This window comes from Drosophila sulfurigaster, chromosome 2L, assembly GCF_023558435.1.
Source record: "Drosophila sulfurigaster albostrigata strain 15112-1811.04 chromosome 2L, ASM2355843v2, whole genome shotgun sequence".
NCBI classification, from domain to species: Eukaryota; Metazoa; Arthropoda; class Insecta; order Diptera; family Drosophilidae; genus Drosophila; species Drosophila sulfurigaster.
In genome coordinates, this window is record NC_084881.1 from 7,993,088 (window position 1) to 8,018,430 (window position 25,343).

The following is a 25,343-nucleotide window of genomic DNA, read 5'->3' on the forward strand; positions in this document are numbered from 1 at the left end:
TTCGTGGCGGATTTCGTGCTTAGAGCCGAAGGCAGTGGATCATTCGGTTGGTGTTCGCAATGAAAAATCTGTGCAAGGGATTCGATGCGACACGACGAGACGCGATGCGATGCGACGCGACGCAACTCGTCTGAGTTGTCGCGAGTTCTTGGTTCAGTTTTCATTGCGTTGCCTTTGCGTGAGGACTGCTTTGCTCTTTGACTTCCTTGCAAATTTTGTGTCGTGCGTAAAAAAATAGAAAACAAAAACAAGCTAACGAAACTGCAGCAGCAACAATTAAGAGAATTGAACCTTCCGTTGCAGCTGTTTGCAGTGTGCGATGTCTCCTCTCAGTGTGTGAGTGTGTGTCTGAGTGCTTGTGCATATTCTGCAAGTCGTGTGCAGAATTATGTGTTTTTGACACTGCTCCTTAGAAACAAACTAAAGGAGCACCATCTCTCTAGCACCAACGAGAACGAGCACAATCAGGAGCAGACGTAAAAACAGTTTGTGGAGCAGGACCAAAAGCAAAGCACAGCAAAGCAAAAAACAAACCGGCGATCGACCTAACGGCACATTTTGTTTTTGCTGCCATCATAAATTGCCGTGTCCTCCACTACTGTTGTGACGACGGTGACTGTGTGTGTGTGTGTGTAACGCTGTTGCTTCATAACTTTGTGCAGTGTGCGTGTTTCGTCTGTGTGTGTGTGAGTGTGTGTGCTTCGCTGCATGTGAGTGACGTGCAGTCACGTGTTCTAAGGTGATTTTAACGAGTTCCGTGATACGCGAAATGAGATAAGAAATAACAACAACAAAAAAGAAATACGTAGCAACGTTAACGTTACGGCAAAAGCCACAAGAAAACGAAACAAAGGCAAAACAAAAACCGCAAGCAATACAAAACCAAAAATTAAAAAGCACTCGTTGCCCGTTTGTCGTGCCCGTTTGTCTGCTTTGAGTGCATTTGTTGCACAAAGGATCTGAGCATAAATCATCCATAAATTTGATTTAAATTGTTTGCCAAATTGTGCAAAGCAGCCAAAAGAATACAAAAATCTACATACAGAATGAAAAATAATACAAAATAATGCTCGCATAAATTCATGGGTAAAATGTGTGAAAACTTTTGCAATTCATAATACGTCGAAATATTTGGAATCTATAAAATAAAGAAAGCGTTCAAAAAAAAGTGACTTTTACTTGGAATTATCATTAGTAAGTTACGAGTTGAAAATATTTTTTTAGTTTAAGTTCGGATTTTTCATTTAAATTTATTATTTAAATTATTTTTGTTTTCTACCCGCTAAATTAAATATATTTAATATTAATAATAAAAATATTTGAGCTATCAACGAACTGGGAAAATTAGGCTTTGCTTTATTGCAATATTCCAAATGAAATTTTAAATTTGAAAATCTAGTTGAACATGATGTTGGTTTTCAATATAAATTATAATTAAATTTCTTATTGTAGCGTGAACATGGGAAAATATTTGTAGGGTAAATAATATTTTAAGTAATAATGTTGAATTTAAAATAAAAAAAATTAGTTTTCTAATAAGTGACGAAAATATTCGAATTAATAGCATAGCATTTAACAAATATATATTTATCTTGTATTGTAATCGAGTCCGAGGGCATTTTAAAACAGTTCATGGATACTTATATTTTCTATTTTATTCAGAGCAACCGCAAACCAGACGACATTTTGATCAATAGTTTCTTCAGGGTTCAATTATCTCATTGCTTATCGTTAAATACCTTTCAATCAGACATTTAGTCAATTTGCCCACATGTGGGCGGGGCAGCAGAAGAATGAATGAGGCAAGGAAAATTCCTCTGGCAAACAAAACTTGTCAACTGCACAACATTTGCTCTCATGAAAGTTGAGGCATGTGGCACTCGCTCTCGATGAGTTGCTACGAGAGTATGCAACAATGTTTTGCTGGGTTTTTGCTTTGCCTTTGTCATGTGTCCCTTCACATTTCATGCAGTATTTTGTTGGTGCTTTTCATTTTTTCGTGTGCTGCTTTTGGCTGCTTGTATCATTGACGAAAAATGTCATATGCATGGTATAGTTTTTCTTTGAGAAAACTGCTGAGTCAGGCATAATTTGTTGTTGTTGTTGTTCTAGTTGGTGTTTTTGCAGCGCACAATCAATATGTAGACAAGTTTCTGGGACACTTTTGATTGACTGATTGATATGTGCCATGATTTATTATTGCCTGGCAAAGGCCAAGAACCTTCAACAGCTTTAAGCAACAGCTTTTGCGGGGCAACTTCAATTTTTCGTATTTCGCATTGGATTAAACCAGACGTAATGCTATTTCATTCGTTTTCTCTCTCATTCTCTATGGGTTCCTGCTATCGCTTTCGTTGCATTTTCTGCTGCTGGCCATAAAAATGGTAAAAGTTTTTGTACGTTTTATGCGAAAATAAAGTAAATAATGAAAGCTATTTAGCACGGTCAAGGGGCGTATTAAGTTGTTGTTGTTCTCGGATTATCCTGGCCCAAAAACGAGTCTAAAAACAACAACAACAACAGCAACAATAAAAATGGGCAACTGGTGACAAGCGTTTAATGAGCTGTGAGCAGCAAAGAGGAGCTGCGTCCAACTCCGCAGCTGGCCAAGAATTTCAACAATTTTTTACTGCCACCTGCAAGGACATAGCATTCTTCTTCTTCTTTATTTTCTTCTGCTCCGGTTCCGTTGGAACAATTTCTCTGGATGCTTTTATCTTTCACTTTTTGTGGGGTTAACGCGCCAAGCTTCGCTCGGTTGTGGTTTATGCCCAAGATTTTTCAAAAATGCGAGCAGTACTCGCAATTCTCGGCAGCAGCTTCGTTAATTAGCTTAAGGTGCGATGTTGTGGGAATTTTCCAGAATTATTGCAAAGCTTTTTTGCAATAATTTTTCTTATATTTTCTCCTGTTCTCTCTCTCTCTCTCCCTCTCTCGTTCTGTTTTCGTGTCTGCCTTGATAAAGTTTTGTAATTAATTTGCATTTAATTAAAACGAAATTTAATGCTGATAAAGCGATGCGAATTCGAGTAGAGGCTACTAAAGGTGCATTTTTTTGATGCTCAACTTTCCGAAGCAGTGCAAAAGTAAAAGAAAATCTTTAAAATTACGCACGAACAATTTCTAGTAGTTAATATTTTTGAAATATGTTTAAAAGTTGTCGAAAATGTATAATTTTAACTTGGTATATTTCTTAGATTTAATAATAATTCTTGTTTTATTATTAATAGTATATTTTCTCTACTGAAAGTGTTTTACAGTAAAAGAAAATACCATAGAGTTCTAAATAGATTCAAAGTTTACATGCTATTATTTGCTTTTTATCTAATAACTCACATCACAAATATCATTTATCAATTTCACAATGAAAGAAGTTAAATTCTTTCTCTTGAATTTATATCTCATTTTTGACTTTGCCCTCTGTCCTACATATTCAGTAAGATTTCCATGTGCATGTGAGACAGAATTTGTTGTCCATTGGTTTTGTGGCATTTCGCAAATATCCCAATTAGAAAATATGTAAAGGAAAGCACAAGTTCGGCCTTCACAGACACTTTGCAGGCAGTAAAGAACGCTAAATCAAAATGTTGGCCGAGTGTTATTAAACCGCTTTAGCATTGAGAGCAAACAAGGTCTTGCACAGACACACACACACACAACTACATATTTGAAAAGAAGCAACTTGTGAAAATTGGTAAACAATTTATGTGGTCAAATAAAATTGCTGCAGAGTAGAGAAAAAAGGACGATAAGGAAGTAGCCGCAACAGAAGCAAATTTATGGATGCTCCCAAGTAGCAAAGGGTGCAGCTCCGATTTCTGCCCCTTCAAGTGTGCAATACAATAACTGCATAGATGGAGTGCGAGTCAGAAGAAGCAGAAAGAGATAGAGAGAGAGAGAGAGAGAGAGACAGAAAGGAGCGCAGCGTTCAAGGATATAAATTACATGCTTAGCTACTCGTGGTTCTCATATGCAAAAGTTCTTTTTTCTTTTTTTTTTTTTTCCATGCCTTGGTTGTTGCAGTCACTCGTCGTGTTGTTGCTGTTGCTGTAGAGATTATGAAATAAATTTTCACAGAATTTTTCGCAGACGACGGCGCTGCCAACCGCAGCTAACAATCCAGCAACAATTCTATGCTAGTTTCTAGGTAGACTTCTGTGCATTTTTCCACTCAACGATGCCTGGCGCACTTCTTCTTGTTGCTGTTGTTGTTGTTGTTGCACTTGAGATGCGCCAGCGCCTGAAAATAGGCAACACATATCGATGCACACAATGCATGCATGTGTGTGTGTGTGCGTGTGTTGGCTGCTGGTCACATAAACACATGCAGAAGAAAGAAACAACAAGAATTCGTTCGGTAAATTTACATATGAAAATATTTTTCAATCGCCCAAAGGGCTGCCTCTTGTTATATTTGCCCAAAGAACTTTTGATACGTGAACTTTCTGGCATCGGAAAAGTTCCTCCACATTTTGTTCTATTTATTTCAATTCTTTTCACGTTACAAATTCGATAAGTTTTATTCCTCTCCGACGTAAGCTGCTCAGCAGCTCAGCGCTATTAAAGTTCATGGAATTCATTGTAATCATTTGTTTGGAAATCCAAAAAAAATTTATATGCAGAGGAATGCACAAAAATTTAGTTAAATACGAAATTGAAATATTGCAAAATAAATACACTGGGTTGGATTTAAAAAGTTTAAGCAAAGCATTATAAAATGTGAAATTGAAGAGTAATTTTTAATCTAATATTTATACAGGAAAATTTTGAATTTTACGAAAACTATTATTTGCATTACATCAAGTAAATAAAAGTTATGAAGAATATGTTAAACAAGTGAAATGTAGAAGAATTATTATTGAATATTCATATAGATTATTATATTTATTTGAATGTACTTCAAGGAAAATATGTTAATATTTTGAGGGTTCTAATATTGTCAAGAATTTCAAATATATTTGCATTATCAGTATGTAGTATATGAGCGATAACAGAATACAGTTCTATAAATAATTTAAACCAGTCCAAAAAATTTGGACTGTAACCTCAAATTATCAGTTCATTATTTACTACAGTGGATTTTGGTTATAAAGAATTGTAAAATAGTTTTAAAAACGATTAACATATTACAATATATATTTTTGAGTTACCAATTTAAGATTGATAAAAAAATATATATATAAATCAATTCTAATTGGAATATGTTGAAATTTCTATTGCCAAATAAGAAACTTTTTATATTTTTATTTTAATATTTAATTATTTTTATATCATAAATATTAAAAATTATATATCAATATTAAAAAAGAATGAGGAAGTCATTCTGTGACTACTTTAAGTTATATTTAAGTTATCGATATATGAATTGTATTTTTCAGTGTTTGAATAGGAATATTTGAAGAAGAGTTATAACTGTACGCAAGTACATAATTTTTATATGAAGCATTTCAATTATTTGTATAATATAATTTGGGATCAAGTTAAAAATTGATTAAATCATTGTTTAGTATAAAATTGTTTGTTGTGCTGGAGAGCCATACGATTAAAAGTAATGAATTGATGTGTTTTTAACTTAAAATATGGAATTCTATTTTAAATGTCAAAGCTTAACGAAAATGTGAAGAGTTGCCTAAAAGTGATTTGAAAATCTTCTCAATAATAGTTACTTAGTAAATTTCGGACCAATAAAAATGATGACAATCAATTTATAACAAAGCTTATCGCAATTGCTTTGAATTAGTGTAAATTTGCTACTGATTGTATATTTGTTTAAAGTCTTAAAAGAAGTGCAAAAACAGATTGGAAACATTTCCTAAGATGAACACTTTCGAGAATTGTAAGACAAGCGAAATCTCTTGAAATAGCCCAGTTCCAGTTTCAGTTGATGTTGCTGTTAATGGGAAATCCAACTCAAAGAATCGCTTTAAAAGCTGTTTTCACCATTCTTTTTTGTTTTTGTTGTGTGTGTTTTTTTGCCTTGTTTGACCGAAAACCAATTAAAAGGATGCTGCGCCTTTGCCCTCTGTGCAATTTTTGTTCCCTTTTCGACTGGGAATTGCTTTCATTGCCCCTTCCCCCCTTCAAACTTGTATGCACCCTTCACGTAGCGTGTCTCACTATGGCGGGGACTTTCTTGTGTCTGGTCTGGTCCGGGGCTGAACTGCAGTTTGCGGCTTATCGCATTTTGGCCAGACGTTGTTTTTGTTGTCTTACCCCATCGACCTCTTGGCTTTGAATGGGCTACCGAGCATAGAAGAAAGAGGCAGATACAGAGAGAGAGAGAGAGAGAGAGAGAGATTGCGGGGTAGTTGCGCGCTGCGCTTAAGTTTGTCAATGCATAAATTAAAAAGTTTCTTTTGCTCTTTCTTTTTGGATACTGTTAATGAAGCTAAAGCAATTAAGAGAAGGCACTACAAACTTAATGGGCCAAATATTCTCAGCTCTGGATAGGCAGTTAGAAATAGACAGAGCGAAAGAGAGACAGAGAGAGCGGTAGAGAGTGCATTCCATTTGTGGACAGCACATGAGGTTTTTAGCTTGTCTTTTCTATAATACGATTTGGGGCCCATAAAAGATTACAGCTTGTCAAGAATCACCCAAAGGATACGGTAGGGAAACTCTCCTGCCCGAATGCTCCTCTCGTTTTTCGACTGGGCTAAGGGGATTATTATAATCCGATTTCCAACTTTAAATGTGCACAACATTTTGGAATATTTCTCATATGAACATTTGGATTTTTCGTTTTTTTTTTTTTGTTTTTTTTTTTTGTTTTGCACATTTTTGGCAACAGTTTGTGGTTCGTTCTATCTGTGGCTTTGTAATGGCCAAGTTTACACCCAAAATGGATGCGTAACTGTATGTGTGTGTATGTATGTGTGTGAGTGTGGAGGGGGTTGGAAAATCGCTGCAGTTTTCTTTATAGTTATTACTTTATAAAGCTTTCTTCTTGTTCGTTTTCTTTTTGATTACAAAATTGCTTTCAATATGTATTTTGCGGCTAACGGGTCTTGGCAACAATAACAAACTCGCTTTCGGCTCACCAGCTGTCCAGCTGTTGCCGACTCTACTCCTTGGTATCCAGGTAACTTCAACTGCATCCTAACTTGAGTTACGTATTGCAGCAAAAGTTTGAACGCATTAAGCAACTCATTTTGTTGCTGTTGTTGTCGGCTCTTTATTGGTCTTTACACAAAGTTGAACTTGTAAAGGCTGTTGGATATTTTTGGTCGACTTGCTGGACTCAAGTTTCTGCTAATAATATCTGGTCATATTATAAATTAGTTATCATACTACGCTCAATAGCTAAACATTCGAAATAATACTCAATATTTATTTAAATTGCATTTAATTTAATTTTGATTTTAATGTATATAATAAACTTATATTTTCGTAACCACAATGAATGTGTTGACGAAGAGGCAGTTAAGATCAAGTATGACTAGATATTTAAACCTAAATACGGTCACATTTGCTATGCTAATTATAAAATATATAATATGGTCACATTTTATAAGGTTATATAGTATAAAATTTAACCTAAAGTATGATTTCTTTTCTTTTCACAGCATTCCATAATACAACTACAAACATGAGGTTTCTTCACATTTTGTGTCAAACAGCATTCCTTCTTATATTAGTGGGTAAGTGTAATTTCCATCTCTCACTAAAAAAGTAAAAGATTTTCATAGGTTGTGTCTTTATATAGCTATCTCGAATTTAAGCGAGAGGAAATTAAATCATACATGAAATTATCAATTCAATAAGACATATTAATGAAATGATATGTCACACATAAATTGAAAATTAATCCAGTCAATAAACTGCAAAAATAGTCTGTAAAAAATGGTTGCAAGCGAGAATTATGATCAAGCATAAAAACAATATTTATGCGCATTAATTGTAATCAATTTTATTCAGAACCAAAATGCTAATTAGCGATAATTAAACTTTATGTCATAGAATTGCCGCGCGATTAATATTTATTCGATTTGGCAAATGCAAATTTAAGGAAATACAAAAAATATGAACTTTTAAAAACTTGATAAATAATGCAAAAATGATTACAAATGATTGCTGTAAAAAGTCATAATGCGTAATAATTAAATTTAATCATATTTTGAATTACGCTTATTGAGGATTTGCAGTTGTTGCTGCCATAAAAATCAATTCAACAATTTGTTGATTGTGTTTAATTGGTTGGCAGTGCGAAATAAATTATGGTCGCAAGTGGGAATCAAAATGTAAAGTTAGGAATTTAAGTGGAAACACGAGGACGAGTTTTGATTTAAGCCTGCTGACAAGTGTGTGCAAAACTTTTATTTTTTTTCTGGCGTTTACAATTTTATCTTGAATGTTTTACACACGTTTTCAAGTTTTTTATTGCTTCTCGCTCGTCTTGCGGCTTTCAGCAGCCGTCGGAGGCTCATTTTATTTACCAGCGCACATAAATTTCAAAACCACACGCACACACACACACACACGAGGACGGAGAGAGAGAGAGAGAGAGAGAGAGAGAGAAAGTGGGGCGAACACACTGATAAATATTTGAGCAACACCCCCCCACTGATTTATTCAATAAATCACAAGTTTCTGCCACACTCGCAGGTAACAGAGATTCACCTCTGAGCATGCGACGCAGATTTAAATTTTATCTGCATCTTACTCACACATCTATAATCGACTTCCATTGAGTTCCGTCAGCCTCGTCTGTGCTCAGCCTGTCTGCCCGCCTGCCAGGACACATGTCAATAAAGCAACTTACTCGCAGCCTGCGACAAGCTGCCTTGGCACTTAAATGCATTTAACTTGCAGGTTCTTCGGCTATATTAATATACATACTGATATATACTCGTATGTAGAAAGATATTTGGAACTGAAAGCGTTTCGTTGTTGTAGTTTTATTGGCAGATCGATTGAATTCAATATAAGCTCGAATGGCCACGTATGTATGTATGTGTGTCTGTCTGTATATGGGAGCATTCGCTTACATATCTATCAGTCACTCTATCAGCAGAAACTTAAATGACAGTGAATACATCAAATGACTTTCAATCCTTTCGCGTGACTGAAATTTTCGACTCTTTGTCACTTGCGACAGCCTCATCTATGCCAGTCTTTGTATGTCTTTGTGTGTGTGGATGTGTGTGTGGCTGTAGTTGGTGTGAAGGTGTGACACATGCTGTTGTTCTTGTTAGCACATGACATCTGTGTGTGCATACCCGAGTGTGTGCGAGTGTCTCTGGTCTTGATAAATGCTAGCAACGTGCCTGGTCTAAGGTTTTCTTTATTTTTTGCTATTTTTATTGTGTGTGCCGGATTTATTTAGTGCTGCATACTTTTAGGGGCTTTTCTTGTAGGCCTTGACAAGTGGTTTCAACATACATAAGCCAAAGAAAACTTTAGAATGTCACAAGACTTAAGTCATGTTGAAGACAACAGATTAAAGACATGTTCCCAAAAAGCTGAGAATCATCCTGAAATTCCATAAACACTTATCGTAAACGTAAAGAGGCCACTTTCAGTTCAACTTAAATCTGATTTGAATATTCATTTTTGTACACATATTTGCTGAGTCAACACACTAGATAAATATTATTGTATTATTGTTTATTTAATATCCACAGAGAGTGTTTATTCGTAATGCGAGCTTTAATCAATTGTCTGCTATATTCTTTTCTCACCTTTTACCACTACGACCTGTGGGTACGCCTTTAAACAGTCCAATAGTATGTCATTAATGGAAAGCAACTGCTGGGATAATTCACTGTCAAAGATAACTACACAAAAGTGATGGATTTTTTTGGGGCGAAAAATCGATGAATTATCTACGACTCTCTTGCAATTTAATACACATTTAGAGAAATAGTCGAAATCAAAGCACTTATCGCTTAATATAATGGACTACTCGTATGATATTATTTATGCATGGGTTAGGCACTAATTTCATTCGACTTGAAGCACAGGCAAATTGTAATTAAATGTCAATTTACAGGTCAAACAAAAAATATGAACACATTAAGACATTAACAATGGGGCGTAATACAATCGAGTCAAATGAAACAAAACCAGAAGTAAGGCATAAAAATCATTTTGTTTAATAATAAAAGAGAATGGGATAAAAGAAAGAAATAAATATGGGGGAATCTTAAGTTCCCAACGCAAAATTGGCGAGAGCGTCAAGGTTGCTTATTAAAATAAAATCAAGTATACGACCGATTTTCGACACTTGGTAGACTGTGAAAATGCAGAGGCCAGAGCACACTGCGACAGCGAGTCAAGCCCCAGACTAATTAGGGATTTTGTTTAGTTGTTTGTGGAAATCGGCGCAATGTTTACCATACCAAACAGGTGTTCACATCGCTTCGTTTGAGGGCTCGATGGGGCCTTACGTGTGTTCGGTTGGGCTGGGGGGCAAAGGGGACAATGCAAATACAAATTACGTTTTGTTGTGGTGCGTGCTGAAGATTTTTATCGGGCGTGTAAATTGTGCAGCTACCAGACGCTTTGCCTGACATCGCAGGCGAGGCAAGGACAACCCAGCGCACAACAACAACGACAACGACAACGGTTACTGTGAGTGCATTGGGTCTGCTCGATAATGGCAGGTTAATAAACGTTATGAAGCGACATTTGCACGCACACCCACACACCCACACACATACGTGAACACAACGAGAGCCAGGACATTGCCCGGCTGCCATTTAGTTCAGCTAAATATTTGGTAGCATACTTTTAGGCGGCAATTCGAGAAACACGTGTCACACTTCATGTTCTCCCGCACTGCATAATTTTTAATGGCACGTCTTCTAATTGACTTAATTTACACAAATCCGTAGCAGACCCCAAATTTTCAAATTAACTTGTTTGGCATAATAGTAGATGAATTTCTTATCATATTTTAGGTAAAACTACACTTTACTTTTCAAATCTGAACGGAGGAAAAAAAGCAATAATTGTACAATGCTAAAGTATTTAAATTATAAATATTAATTGAGTCTGATTTTTCAAATTCTAAAGAAAATTAGGTTGGTCGTTGATATATTTTTGATATTTTAGAAAAAGAGTCTATAACACTTTATCGATTTGAACGTACAAAAGATTCGAGAAAAAGATACTTGAAATCTACGACAATATTTATAGATTTAATATTGTTAATAAGTTTTATTATTAAATATGCTTTTAGTCGTAAAACCGTGTGGCAAATATTTGAGATATCGATTTGCGTATACCATATTTCTTTGTAATATACCTTTTTGGGTAAAATTCAGGTAAGCGAAGCAATTTTCTGAACGTTCCTTGGTACATTTGTATTCAGTTGACCGATCAGTAATTGCATTTTTCAATTTATGCGGCATTTTGTCAAACAAACACATGATTTTCCGGTGCATGCCCGTAGACGTTTGGCCCATGCATGTGCAATGGCAAAGCTTTGGTGACTTTGATGCTTTCATCACGCACTATGAAACACAAAATGTGCATAGAAATTGTTTCCTGTTATTATGTAAATTTCGCTGTTAGTTCAACAACAGCTGTTGCGTTGATTTCACTTCAAAGTGGAGACTGCAAATATGCAATGAAAATGAAAACCGATTTTTTGTTTTTTGCTGTACAGTTTTCCCCCACTGACCTCAGCAGCAATTAAGCCGCTTAACCTCCATGGCCTAAAGCCGAGCGTTTTCTCCATGCTCGTTCTGTTCTGTTCTGCTTTCGCCCTTAACCCGCAGAAAAATTGATAAGCTTCTCCATCCACTTGACAAATGGAAAAATGGCTTCAAAACTTCCGGCTGTTATAGCTGCAGTTTGTCAGCGCTAAAGCTTCAATTTGTTTTTTGTTTTCATTTTTTAGCTTTTAGTTCTGTGCGAGATTTTCATGAATTTTATGTAACGATCTTAGTGCGCAAACCCAGCTCCCAACAGTCACACACATCTGTATTTACCCGGTGTTTTTTGGGGTGTCACACTTTACAAACAAAAAACGAAAAACTGCATCGAATTGCAAATTCAATAATAGTTGCTCACTGGTTGGATGTTATGATTTTACTCAACAGTCGAATTGCAATCCAAATCTTCTGCTTTTTCCATCCGGCTTCACACACACGCTTATTCTCACTCACACATACACATACACATACACATACATAGAAAAGTGGTTTATTCATATTTCTCTGTTTACCATTGATTCGCCCGTTAGTTTTAAGTATGCCAAACGAATGCCAAGTCAAGTCAAGCGCCCCACCGTAGTTGGGACTTGCAACAAGAGGGTAGGCAACATGGTTGGAATATGTCTCGAGTGTGTTGCGGGGCAGGGGGCGAAGAGTGCTGGCGCACTCAGTAATTGGTTCAATAATAAATACAACGATTGATTTTTTTTCACTCACAGCTCTGACGATTGAGATTTAATTAAAGGCAAAGGTGTGTTGCAATCCCAAGAGGGTTGCAGTGGCATAAGAAATCACGGGGAAAGTGATAAGGAAAATGGCATTTAAGTGACGATTGAAGATTGGTGGTGACCCCTTTTACTGGGGTCGTTGCCTTTCTGTCGTTGATGATTGAGGTTGCTTGCGTTTGAAAGGGAATCAACTTATTGAAAAGCAAAGTAGTAAACGTGTTTGTATTACTCAATTAATGTAAAATACAGAGAAGACAAGCCGAAGCAATATATTTAGAAAAATTTACTTTCATAATTATGATAAAAAAATATAAATTCATTTGTGCTTTAATAAGAACATTTATTAAATTCTTAGGTAATAACCTTTTGTCTGCAGGAAATGTATGTTATAAAGTATAAATACTCTTATGATTCCTGAAAGTTTGCGGTGGGATAAAAGTTATGGAATTTGTCGAAGGTTTTTGAGATAATTTTTTAATAATTCAATTTAATTCAATATACATACATACTTTTTGCTAACAATTACAAAATTATTTAATCAATTAATTATGTTAATATATTTCACTTTAAATAACTCTGTAATTGAAAATTGATTATAAACTAATTGTTTAAGTGAATTGATCTGAATTAAACTAGTTTTGAAAATGTTAAATGTAAAAGTGCACCCCTCAGCTTGTGTATTCACAGGATATGCTATTGTGTAGAGCACTTCCTTCAGTGGCACTAGTCGTGATTAATAATCATTATTAACAATTTACGTGCCAAACAAAACGTTGCATACACCTCATGCTGTAGAACATACAGACACGATACTCACTAATAACAAAATATATTAGCTTATACATGGACAGACAATAATAATTCCGGTTTCGTGCTTCACCTGCAATGATTTTGCCAGGCATTTTGAAAGTTTTACGCATAAATGTGTGGGAGGAATTTGATAAATTGATTATGAAAATGCAAACAATTTGTTAAAATAGTAATTAAAGTATAATTTATCTAAATAACACATTTATCTTCGGTATTGAAAGCATAATAACTAGAAATCCAGCATAAAATTAAAATTATTGTTATTTGAAAATTCTGTTTGCAATTAATGGCTATTAATGCAGTGTTGCAATAAGCTATTAAAGTGTATTACAAACTAATAAATAAAAAAATGTCACGACCTGAAAAGCATAGTAGCTCGAAGCCATATCACATCAAGCATTCATACACTCTTGCTATAAATAAAAGCACTTAAAATTAAATGAAAATTGTGACGTGCACGAAAATGATTTCGTATTTTAAATGAAAATGTGAAATGAGGCTCTTACCATATTATCAGCGTATCCATGCTGGCAAGTTGCACTTCTATTGCATTTCATTTTCATTTTTATTATTCAATACAATTTTTGCTGTATGTTTACTTTGAGCGCATGTTTAATAAGTGTCAAAAGTTGAAATTTTAATTAAAAGGAATTAATCAAGACACTTTGTACATATAATTTATAGTATTTAATTCTTGTATTTAATCACCATAAAAGTTAAATGTGATTCAACATTGATTTATATTATTTTATTTAAATGGTTTATGTTTTAAAAGCATCTTAATGTGTGATTTATTTCACTGGAAACTATTAAAATTAAAAATAATAATACATAATGTGAATTTGAATATATTAAATATAGACTTAGGCATATTTTTAGTATTTTCCGGTATTATTTTTTTTAGGATATTTTCAGAATACCGCACTGGTGTGATTTTATTCAAAAACGGTAGCGGGTATTTCACAGTCAATCATATTCGACAGTAGCTTTCTCCCTTAGTAAGCATTTCGTTTGATTAATTAGTGAATCAACGGACTTGATTGTTAATTAAAGATTTATTAAATGATATTTTGAATGTTGCAGTTTTTAATCACAGCACTTTTTAAGCGTTGTTATTTCTGGTATTAAATGCATTGCAAATTCAAAAAATCTGTTCTGTGATATCATCAGAATTATCACATATGGCTTGCTGATATTTGTAGATTTCGCAGCAAGCGAACATAATTGAAGTATTTATATTTTTTTCTTATTTATGAAAGACTTCAGATGGAAACGAATAAACATTAATCCCGGAAAAATAAATGCAAGAGGAGCGCAATATCGTTTTTAGCATTTATCAGATACAGATGGGAAATGGTTAAAGTTGTTGGTAATTTTCACTTAAACTTTGTTTCGAAATCTTCAATTTGAAAATTTCTCTATATTAATCAAGTAATAAATTCTTTTCTTGCTGGTGCAACTAAATAAAACTTTGACGTCCCCTTCTGCAAAATAAAGTTTTTGTGCCAGGGAGAAATACTGCAGACACATTTCACATTTCTCTTTCGTGGTGTGACCTCAAAATGGAGAATGGAGAATGGAGAGAATGGGCCAAAGTTACCAATAAACACGTTCGTATCGAAAGACAGTAATGGGTCAGACAGAGACTTTTGGGGTTTGGCATTGGCTTCGCCATTGATTGGCTGTGCAGGTAAAAGCAACGTCCATTGTGTGTTGGGACTGCTGCATAGATCAAATACGAGCTAAGTCTAGGTTCTCTAATCAAAATTAATTGTTTAAGGTATTGAAGGAAGTAAAACACTAATATTAATGTAAACTAATATAATAATAAAATAATCTCTTCATCCATCAGTAATTATTCACTTAATCAACATGAGATTAATCGATTAAAAGTCCATTGGCTTTTGACATCGATTAGCAAACACTTATTGCTATCGGTTGTTTATTTATACTACTGTTGTGCATTTGTTGACTTGTTAGGCTTTAGTAATTGACAGATTGGGATCTTTAAGAGCGACCATCACAATGCCCATTGAAGGCCAGTTGAAAGCACAAGGAAAGTCAAACGCACAATTCATTGTATAGACAGAAGTGCACACAAAACTCAATTTTCGACAACTTTTCCGCATTCTAAACACATTTTTCTAGCAACGTGGAAAACGTGGTCAACAACGTCGACAGCAACAACAACAACAATAACAACAGCAACAGCAACATCAATTCGAATGGTGTTTAAGGCGACAATGTGGCAAGTGCTTGAGAACGAAATTAAGGCCAAGACGTCATGATAAAAACTTTTCGCGCCCCTCGTGCTCGACTTGGGTGTTGTTGTTTCTTTTTCTGTTTCTGTTGTTGTTGTCGCTGTTGAACTTGAGGCATGTTTGTTGGCAAACAAACGTAAGCCCCGCCCTTATCCACGCCCCCGCCTGAGGCGCTGCTCCAGAGCATTTGGCTCATTAAAATGCGAGGCGTAAAGTCCCGTTGGTTTGGCATCAGCAAAAGTTGGAGCCTGACCTGTTCACCCACACAGTCGCATCTTGAATGGCAGCCAAACAAATCTTATTTAATTTGGCTTTGGCGCTTTTCACGCGGCTGCTGCCAACAAGTTAACATACACACACACACACACACCCTAACACAGCCATACACACACAGATGCGCTGACACATACATTAGAGGCAACTCGTTTAGCAGGTCGCAGCTGTTGCTTCAAGAATTTCAAGTGCATTTGAATGGCCTCATGGAATGGCGTCACTGCCTGTTTGCCAAAGTGTTAAATGTCAGGCCAGGACGTGAAAGGGCTATCCAGGATGCGAGGATGCCAGGCTGCCAGGCTGCCAGGCTGAGGGGGCAATTCACACAGCTGGGCCTTTGAATTTATGGAAGTTTCAGTGCGCATTTACATTTACTACATGCCATATTTATTATTTATGCGTAAGCACTAGCTTTCTATGGCCGACTGTCAACTGTCGCTGGTTTGCCAATAAAACTGAAATAACTGCCAACAAGACGCATTTCCGCCTCAACCTCGACCTGCCTGTCTGCCAGCTCTTCGCCGGAAGTGAGCGCGATACGATTTCCGGTTAATATTAGCCCTTTTCAATGGGCACGAGATTGGGGAATGGGAATGGGATTGCGAATGGCAATAGCAATAGCTGTGCTTCCCTTTTTCAATATTTCATGCTCACTGCACTTTTCCCCACTTCAATTTTATTTATCCATCAACCAAACATGAAAAGGGGGCGCGGGGTATGGAAACGGGAGACACAGAAATTAATATGCGCACACGCGTTTGCAACTCGACGACATTTTATTTTATCACTTGTTGAAAAAGTCTAAATTGAATTTACGCCAAAAATTATGCAGCACATTTTTTTGCGGCCAACTTTTTTGTGCAAAGGGTCGAAACACGAGAGCACAACTCTGGCATATTAATTCCATTTAAACTGATTTCGCTGAGTGCTTCACGTGGATTTGCAGCCGTTGAGTTGAGTTGAGTCGAGTTGAGTTGAGTTGTCGGATCTGGGATCTGGGATCTGAGTTGTGGCCTATTGAGGCCTGAAGTGGATTGTTACATCAGTTTGTATGCCTTCAATTAATGCTCATGTTGTGCGTTGATTGATGGCGACGTTTGGTTGGACGCGATGTTCACAGACAGCTGTCATTGGTTCAGTGTTATATTTTACTAAAGCTGAGTAATTGTTGTTAATGCAGGCTTAAAGCATATTATGAACAAAGCTGAACACATGTTTTAAATTAATCGACTTGCTTTTGGCAAATATTAATTAATCACTGCTGGCGGTTTTTTAGCCAAACTTTTCCACTTCAAGCAATAATTATTCGATAATTCACATTTTCTGATTTAATTGTGCTTTCATCTATTCTTGATAAGAATCTCAATTCAAATTTATTGTGTATAAAATTAATGCTACTAACGCAACGAATATAATAATTGTTAAACTGTTGAGTACTTGTGGAGCCTTATCTGCTTAGTCGCTTGTCGTCTCGAGTTCTAGCTTAGTCCTTTCGCTTTGCCTTTTCCTTTCCTCCTTGCTTAGCTGGCTCCCATTTCGGTTAGCTGCGTGCCGCTAATGGTGCAAATTTCAAGCGCAATTGAAGCCAGTTTAAATGTCCAAAGCGCGCCTGTCTGGCATCCTTGACAGGAGCCAAGCGAAAGACAAGCCGCAAAAAAGCGGACACCTTCACCATTCCGACCAGCTTGGGGTTTCTCTCCGCTGTGCTGTGCTGTGCTTTGCTTTGCTTTGCCGTGGACTAGACGACAGGCAAGGACATTTTTCACGCCCATCTTGAGGCCAAGCAAAATAGAATGTGATGGGCAGAGCATAGCAGAACAGAACGGCACAGAACAGAACAACGCGGAAGAGCAGGACAAATTAAGTTGAAATTAGCAGCGTTTAAAGTATAATGAGCGTATAAATGATTAATTTGGTTTTTGGAAATTGATATAGGTAGCAGAGGTTGACAGTCAGGTAGGAGTCACTTAATTAACTGGGCTTTATTGGCTGATAGAATTAAGCTAATTGGTCGCTTGACGCGTCCCGAGTGACACCTGAGCGCGACGTTCTTTTTATCCTCTGACCATTCTCTGTCCTTTATTCGTAGTTTGTGTAATAAATGATGTCTTTGATCTGCTCGCATGTCTCTCAATGCGAACTCTATAATAATATTAACTGAAATTCCCCAATGTGAATTTGTTGACAATGCAAGCGACTCAAGATGGAGATGAATGAAAGTCATGTTTGCAGATTTATGCTTAGGTTCATACTTATAATAATGCGAGTCACAAGAGGCAAAGAGCCAGACGACAATCGAGCAAACAAAACTAATTTTCCTATTCTCTATTTACTCGATTGTCAAGACTGCCAGAGTCTGGAAAAGGATTTCCCCAAAGAACCAACACAAACTTTCAATTACTTTAACTAATTTATTAATCTGGCTTAAAGACTTGGGGGACTTTTACAAATACTTGAAGCTCAAGCATTTTGTGTTTTGCAATTAAGAAATTGGGGCTTAATAGCCAAATTACAGCTTATGAATTCAAGTTTGAAATAGTTTTGCATTTTAGGAATTAACCAATTCTTAGCATACTTAAGCTTTTTTTGATGTAGGATCTTTAATTAATCCACACAACAAAATTGAGGAATTCATTTTGAAATGAGGTTTTCACATTCTAAAGGACAAATAAAAAAAGTATATTCTCCTACTCCAATTTTAGTGATGACAACACTATCTCTCGACACTGTCTGGACTTTATAAAGTTGCCTTTTAACAATTGCATTTTGCTTAGTTCTCGTTTATCTAACCAAGCAGACAATCACAATCCGAGCTCAGCTTTTGTTCTCTCACACAATTACCGCCATTAACATTTATGGTGTCGACCTCAAAAGTAGAAACCAACCAAATTGGGCAGCCGAGCTAAACAAGCTGGGAGGAAATTAAGTAGAAAATTGCAAAAATTAACAGTAGCCAGCAAAACAAAACAAGCAAAAGGAAAACCGCCAAAAAAAAAAACAGCAGAAAAAAAAGGAAAATGCACAAATTCCAGATGTGTTTGTTGTTGTTTTTTGTTGTCGTAGTAGCCCGAAGGTCCTTTTCTGGCTGTCTTGGCTGCGGGGCTTAGACTGCTTAAGGAAAATTAATTAAAAATAAACATGGCACACGCTTGTACTTTAGGAATGCCAACCAAAATAGACCTGTGGCAAAAAAGAAGGAAAGAGAGATGGTGAGAAAAAACACAAGAGAGCGAATAAGCGGGGGAAAAGGAGAACAAAGGCAAAAAAAAGTGAAACCGAAGCGAGGCAGACAAATAAGGAAAATAAAACCTAGTCGAGCCAAATTCCAACAAAAGCACACGAACATTTGCGGCCACAAATCCGAGACGATAAGAAAATAAGTAACAGCACAAAGAGAGCGAGAGAGGAGAGAGAATCGAGAGAGAATGAAACACACGTAAAGACAAAAGAAATAGCTGAGCTGGAATCATTCGAGGAGCGACTCTGGACAGCGTAAGCGCCAAAAGTATTTAGTAATTACGTCAAGCACAGAACTGTTTGGAAACTGAAGGGTCTGCTGGCCTGGTGAGGGGAGTGGAAGGAAGTGTAGGGAGCTTGTGGTCAGGTGAAAATTGCATTAGGAACATTTGGGCTTCCCGTGACGATGTTGCTCTAAGTTGTAATATCGTGAGCATGCGAGGCTATAACACAAAATTCCGTGCCCTACATATAATACACGTTGGTCTTAGCGCATTACGCGAGCGTTGGAACGGAGGAGGCGAGGTCATGAGTTGGTTAAAGACACACAAATATTACATTGAATAGCGATAGAGAGGAGGAAAGAAATTATTGGCGTGTGCAGGAAGTAACATTACTTGGATATAAATATGATATACAAGAGATGCAGTATCTTAGCTTTAATTAAGTGATAGTATTTTAAAATACTATCATTTAAAATGCTTTATGTGAAATTCATTTAATTTAAAAAATAATTGAAAGACAATACATGCCGTTTCTTAATCTTTATTATTAAAAGAAAAAATGTTGATTAATGAATCAATTGGTTATGAAAATACTTAAATTAAGTTTGAAATACTTAAATCCTCTTGTGAACATTCAATACTTTCACAGGGTATTAAAGCCAAAAAGCATGCTTATTCATGTATTATTCTTGAATTTGTAAAAGCTAAATTCTATTTCGACTAGAACGTTTGTATTATGCAACTTATTTGCCAAGAATTATGTAAGCCCTTGGAGCACCAGCCATAAAAGTTATCCCTGTGTGCAGCACCACTCCACTCCACTCCGCTCCAATCCACATAGCTTCCCTATCCCATGATTCATGATCCCCATGTCCCGCTGTCCGTTTTATATGAGAAAAGTAATTTTATTAAAACAATAAAGCAAGCACAGTAAACTGATAAGCAGCTCATATGGTTGTTTTTAGCTCGCTCACATGCACAAGCATACACACTCACACCAACACTCACATACACACGCACACACACGGATACCGAGAGGAAGTCCTTTGTGTACTTGTGTAATATTTTGTGCGGAACATCGGAGAGCATGCTTATCCCTATGAATCTCTGAACATTTTCTTTTTTTTTTTTGTTTTTGCCTGAAAATTCGTTTTGTTTTTGGTTTTGTTTTTTGAGGTTTCCTTTTTCTGTACTATTTTAATATTTCATGATACTTTTCGTTTGACGCAAAATGCATTTAGTATCTCATATTTGTTGTTGTTTTTTTGTTTATTTTCATTTTTCAGTAATAATGGGAAATCTTTGATGTGCTTATTATTAGGCCAAAAAATGCCATGGAAAAAATATGTTTTTCCTCAATAGGATTGCAATTTGTCCTAAATAAATACAAATGGTTTAAATGTTCAATTTATTCATATTTTAATCACTTGAATAGTTCTGGAATAGTCCAAGTTGTTTTACAGAGTTGACAATAGCTAATGAGCTGTTAATAAAATCAATTAGTTGTTTACTGAAAAATCGCATTATTAACAGATGAAAATTTTAAATATTTTAATGCAGGAGAAACATAAATATTACCAATTATTTCGTTATTTGTAAAATGATTGTAGTAGATATGTTTAAAGATTGTTAAAATTAAGCACCGATATGGTTTGAATCAATTGATTATCTATGCGTTTTGATTGCCAGCAAATTACATAAAGAAGGCTTCTAGAAATGTGGTTCTAACACGCGATGACACAGGTTAAAGGTAAAATAACATTGCCTAAATTATTCATCAATTGATTAAATTGAATTTGGAGGTGAACTGGTTTTATTTAATATATTAATGCTCGACATGCACTCGGCTATATTTTATTGTTGAGTAATCAGCAGTATTGTAGCAAATTAGCAACCAAGATTTTCCAGATATTAACCAACTGTTTTCTATTGTTATTCAGAATTTCTTTCAAAATTCATTCTTTCTTAGTATGATAATTTAGTTGATTAATGAGATTCTAATTATTAAATCATAAAGAATTTCCAAAACTTTATTTTAAATTGAATACTCGGCATCTAATGTGAGTTTAAAAATAAAAGTTGAAGTAATTTCAAGGTGAATTTACGAGAAACGTTCCATATTTCATAACAAACATGAATTTATGGAGATAAAAACTATTAGAAAGACAAAGATTGGCAGTACTTGCCTCCCCTATTGTGTTTCCATTACCCAATTTCGTGCATTATTTTGCCCCGACTCTGAGCAACAACCAAGACGAGACAAGAGTAACCCCTGGCATACCATTAAGGGAGAAGGCAGGACGCGTAATTTTTAATTTACCATGACATAAATCGTATAAAACTGTAACAGTCACTAAAAGCAAGAAGCAACAGACTGTCCCAGGGCAGGTCCCGGGCACAAGTTATGTCGGAAAACACAGAAGGGTGTCGAAAGTCAATGGGGAACCCAGAAGAAGACAGCCAAGAGACCCTAAATCCGCCCCAGCAAACCAAAGAAACTTCAAAACAAAACAAACTCTCACAGCGGGTGGTAATTGTGTATGTGTGCATGTGTGGGTGTGGGTGTGTATGTGTATGTGTATGTGTGTGCGTGTGCCTGTCTCTCTGTCTGACTGCCTCTCAGACTCAATGTCTGTTTGTCCTTTTGGCAGGATGCCATTCAGGCTTGGCATTAATAAGTAAATCTTCAGCATGTGACGGCTATCAGTGGCACTTCCGCACCATTCTCTCCCTTCTTCTCCACCCCTCTTCACCAACAATTTAAGCTATTTATATTTTATCTTGTCGTCGTCGGTTTGCTCGAGAACTTCTCTAAAGTTCCGCTGCGTTCTCAAATGAAGTTGCCGGAGAATGTAACTGTAACTTTGCCATGTCTGCAAATGCCTTCAGCTGTATCTTTGTATGCGTGTCTCTCTATCAGTTTCTCTGTACAAGTGTGTGTGTGTGTGTGTATGTTTGCCTGAGTGTATTGGGCATGTGTTGTCACTGCCGGAAGTTGCAATTCCTGGCTCAATGCCTATAAATTTAACTTCTGTAGGACGTCTTGTTGTTATTGTTGCCATTTGTGGCTTGTCTTTACAGGACATACACCAAATTCTTTGGCCAAGTACTTGACATGTAGTCGTAAGAATTGGCTTCAAGTTATACATTAGTTTAATTAGGCCGAACTTGCTCTAATAAAAGTAAAAATAGAAACAATTCTTACCCAATTCAAAAGTATTTTTAAAACTGTTTTATAATTATAATAAATATCATTAAATACATTTAAAGAAATTCAGAAAGAACTTCATATTTCATATTGATATATAAACTAAAAAACAACAAGTTCGTGTTGAATTTTGTTGGAATGCTAAAAACAACGAATCTGGGATAAATGCACTGAATCCGAAGCGTTGTAAGATTTTAACCCACATATTGAATTGTTATCTATACTAACATTTTAGAAGAAGAATCGATTTTGTTTGATACTGTTTTGAGTAAGTGTGATATTCTCATTAATTTCTTCTTTTTATATTTCATTTCCCACTCCTATTTCTCAAAGTTACTTCTAGCATCGATCATACACAAGTGCCGCATTATTATCGATTCTCTAATTTCATCTTTCTTTTATCGATGCTTTCTTATTTTAAGTGTTTTGTATTATGGAATAATAACTTATGTAATAATAACTTAGTTGTGTAGTCTGTAAATCTTAACAGATAATAAATGAAGCAATTTTAAAATTGTGTAAATGATCTTTTAGTCTGATATATTTTGAAAATTAATTTAAATACTAAAATTTCAACAATGGAATTAGAAAAATGTCTCCCCTAGGCAAAACATCAAGTCGAAATCCTATGCGAGCGCTTAGCTCGGAAAGCCGCCGTGCAGCGTTGTGGCAAATTGTGTAATATTATAACTAAAAAAAGGAAGAGAAAGGAACTGCACAAATTTAACAAATCCGCAAATAATTTGAACGTAGGACATCTAGCAAGTGGTTGTGGAGGAAGGGTAAACGGGGGGCCAGTAAAGTTGGGCGTGCGCTAACAGTCCAACAATGCATTGGAGGTGAAGGGTATAAATTTTCACCTGTGCACACGGATTGCCAGCCGAAAACACGCTGCTGCCTGTGCAATTTTCGCCGAAAGGAATGCAAAAGAGTGTAAAATCCAAAAAGCATTGCATACACAAAGGCGTCTATGCTGGTGCCGTGTGTGCAAGTGAACCTGTGTGTGTGTGTGTTTGTGTGTGTGTGTAGGTGTGAGAGCATGTGGGTTGAAAATGGATAATAAAAAGCTCATTGCAACAAATTCTTGCGCAATTTTCAGTGTTAGATTAGAAATGGTTCACACGGTAGAGAAGGCGGGGTAAGGTAAATCGGTGGGTGGGGTGGGAAATGCAACACGAAACGATGTTCACTTTTTACAGCTTTCCCTTGCTCGAACTCCTTTTACCTTCCATTCTTTCTTTTTGGTTTTTTGGTCATGCTGAGTGTCTCTTGCTTTCAGTTGTTTGATCCCTTGCACTTTTTCATAGCATTTCACCCTGGCACTATTTGAGTTGGTTCTTTTTTTTCGTGCATTTTTAGTTTTCCCTTAGCTTTTTTACTTTTTCACTTTGCCTTAACATTTCCAACATTGCTTTACACTTGCTGGCACTTGTTCGTGGGGTTTTATGAGCTTAGTTGGCGATTTAGCGATGCTTGTCTTATTTAGTTTTAAATAAATGGCCAAGGTTGCCCCCTGAGCATTTTGCAGATATATAGTACTACTCTATATGTATATATTCCGTGTAAATGAGCGTGGAAACGAGACTCACTGCAGAGCCATCGACAAGCAATGGGGGAGAATGTGCTAATGAATTGTTAAATGTGCAAAGTATCTGCCACACAAAATATCAAATAGTCAAAAGAGACATTCGGCAAACGACTCCACAAAATATCCCTTAAAGATCTATTCTCCTAGAATAAAGCACAGCAGATGTCTGAAATCTGTCCGCAATTAAAAGAAAATGCATTAAATTTAATGAAAAACCAACAAGCATCTGACAATGCGACTCTATGACTGCCGTTGAGGGAAACCGGAAAATGTGCCATTAAATGGCAAACACCAGGGAACAAAGCAGAGACATAGTCACAGTCAGTCACTGCAGTAGCTGTAGCTACAGACAAAAGCAGTGGGAGCACAATTAGACGAGCTGCACTCTCTTTAAGAGTCAGACAAAAGGCATGAGGAGGTTTTTGTGCTTAAATTTCATAATCCATACAAAGCAATGAGTCAGGACATCAATGTCCTGCCGCCGTTGCAACTCCGACTCCGACTCCGACTCCATCTTCAACTTCAGTTGAAGCTAAAGCTGAAGCAGTGGCAGCATCTAGTGTTACGGAGGCTGCCGCTTTGAATAGCTCCAACGAGGCGGCAAAGGCAACCCCTAAAGGGGAGAAAGACTCATCAACTTGGTCGCCATATCCAGTTGGCAGTGCTAAAAATGCATGAAATGAATGAAAAGTGCGCATACATATGACACTCGCTGTGCGAATATACTTCGGATGTGAATGTGCGGCATTGCATGTGTTTGTGAGGCACAAACAAACTGCCGGAGAAGCGAATGAATCGAGCATGGCACTCGTGGTCGTAGTCGCAGTCGCAGTCGTGTAGTCACAGTCGCTTTAGGAGTCACCGAAAAAACTGACATCCAAATGCATTAAGCAAAAATTGTCAACAATTTTTCAGTCACATTCACTCTTTCTCTTTCTCTTCGTCCTCGCCCACGCCCTCGCTCTTCCACAGCAGCATCCCCGACGAGACGGCGTCAAGTCTGCCAGAATAACAAGTCACCAGGGAAGGGTGAATGTGCAGTCAGTGAGTCAGCGCCAGCTCTGTTTTTGGGGTGAATAGAGATGATACATGAAACTGTTTATAGTTTCATGATATGACTCATATTTCAACATATTAATCAAATAATTAGAACAAAAATAATGAAAAGTAATGTAAAATAGTTTCATGGTTTTTCAAATTGCAAACTTCCATTTAATCTTTATAAAATTGTGCAAAAAAATAAATAATGTTGTTGAGAAACAACTAGTGAATTGTGTGTGATGTGTATGAATTGAATAAATAAGTAATTTTAATATATAATATTTTACGAATACACCTTTATAATATTTATATA

The 25,343-nt window shown here is 36.3% G+C and overlaps 1 protein-coding gene across 4 annotated transcripts in view; it reads left to right on the forward strand.

Annotated features, from left to right (window-relative positions):
• The first annotated feature begins 186 nt into the window (after positions 1-186).
• The window catches only part of LOC133850054 (uncharacterized), a 36,394-nt gene continuing 11,237 nt past the window's right edge, over positions 187-25,343 (forward strand). Inside the window, exons 1-2 of one of the 4 annotated variants that reach the window (XM_062286013.1) lie at positions 187-1,194; positions 7,566-7,640. In XM_062286013.1, coding sequence (XP_062141997.1) covers positions 7,589-7,640 — 52 coding nt within the window. In that variant the 5' untranslated portion in view covers positions 187-1,194; positions 7,566-7,588. Of the gene's footprint in view, positions 1,195-5,510; positions 5,549-7,062; positions 7,082-7,383; positions 7,433-7,565; positions 7,641-25,343 lie in introns of those variants that run through there. The other 3 variants (XM_062286015.1, XM_062286014.1, XM_062286012.1) reach the window with 3 other exon arrangements.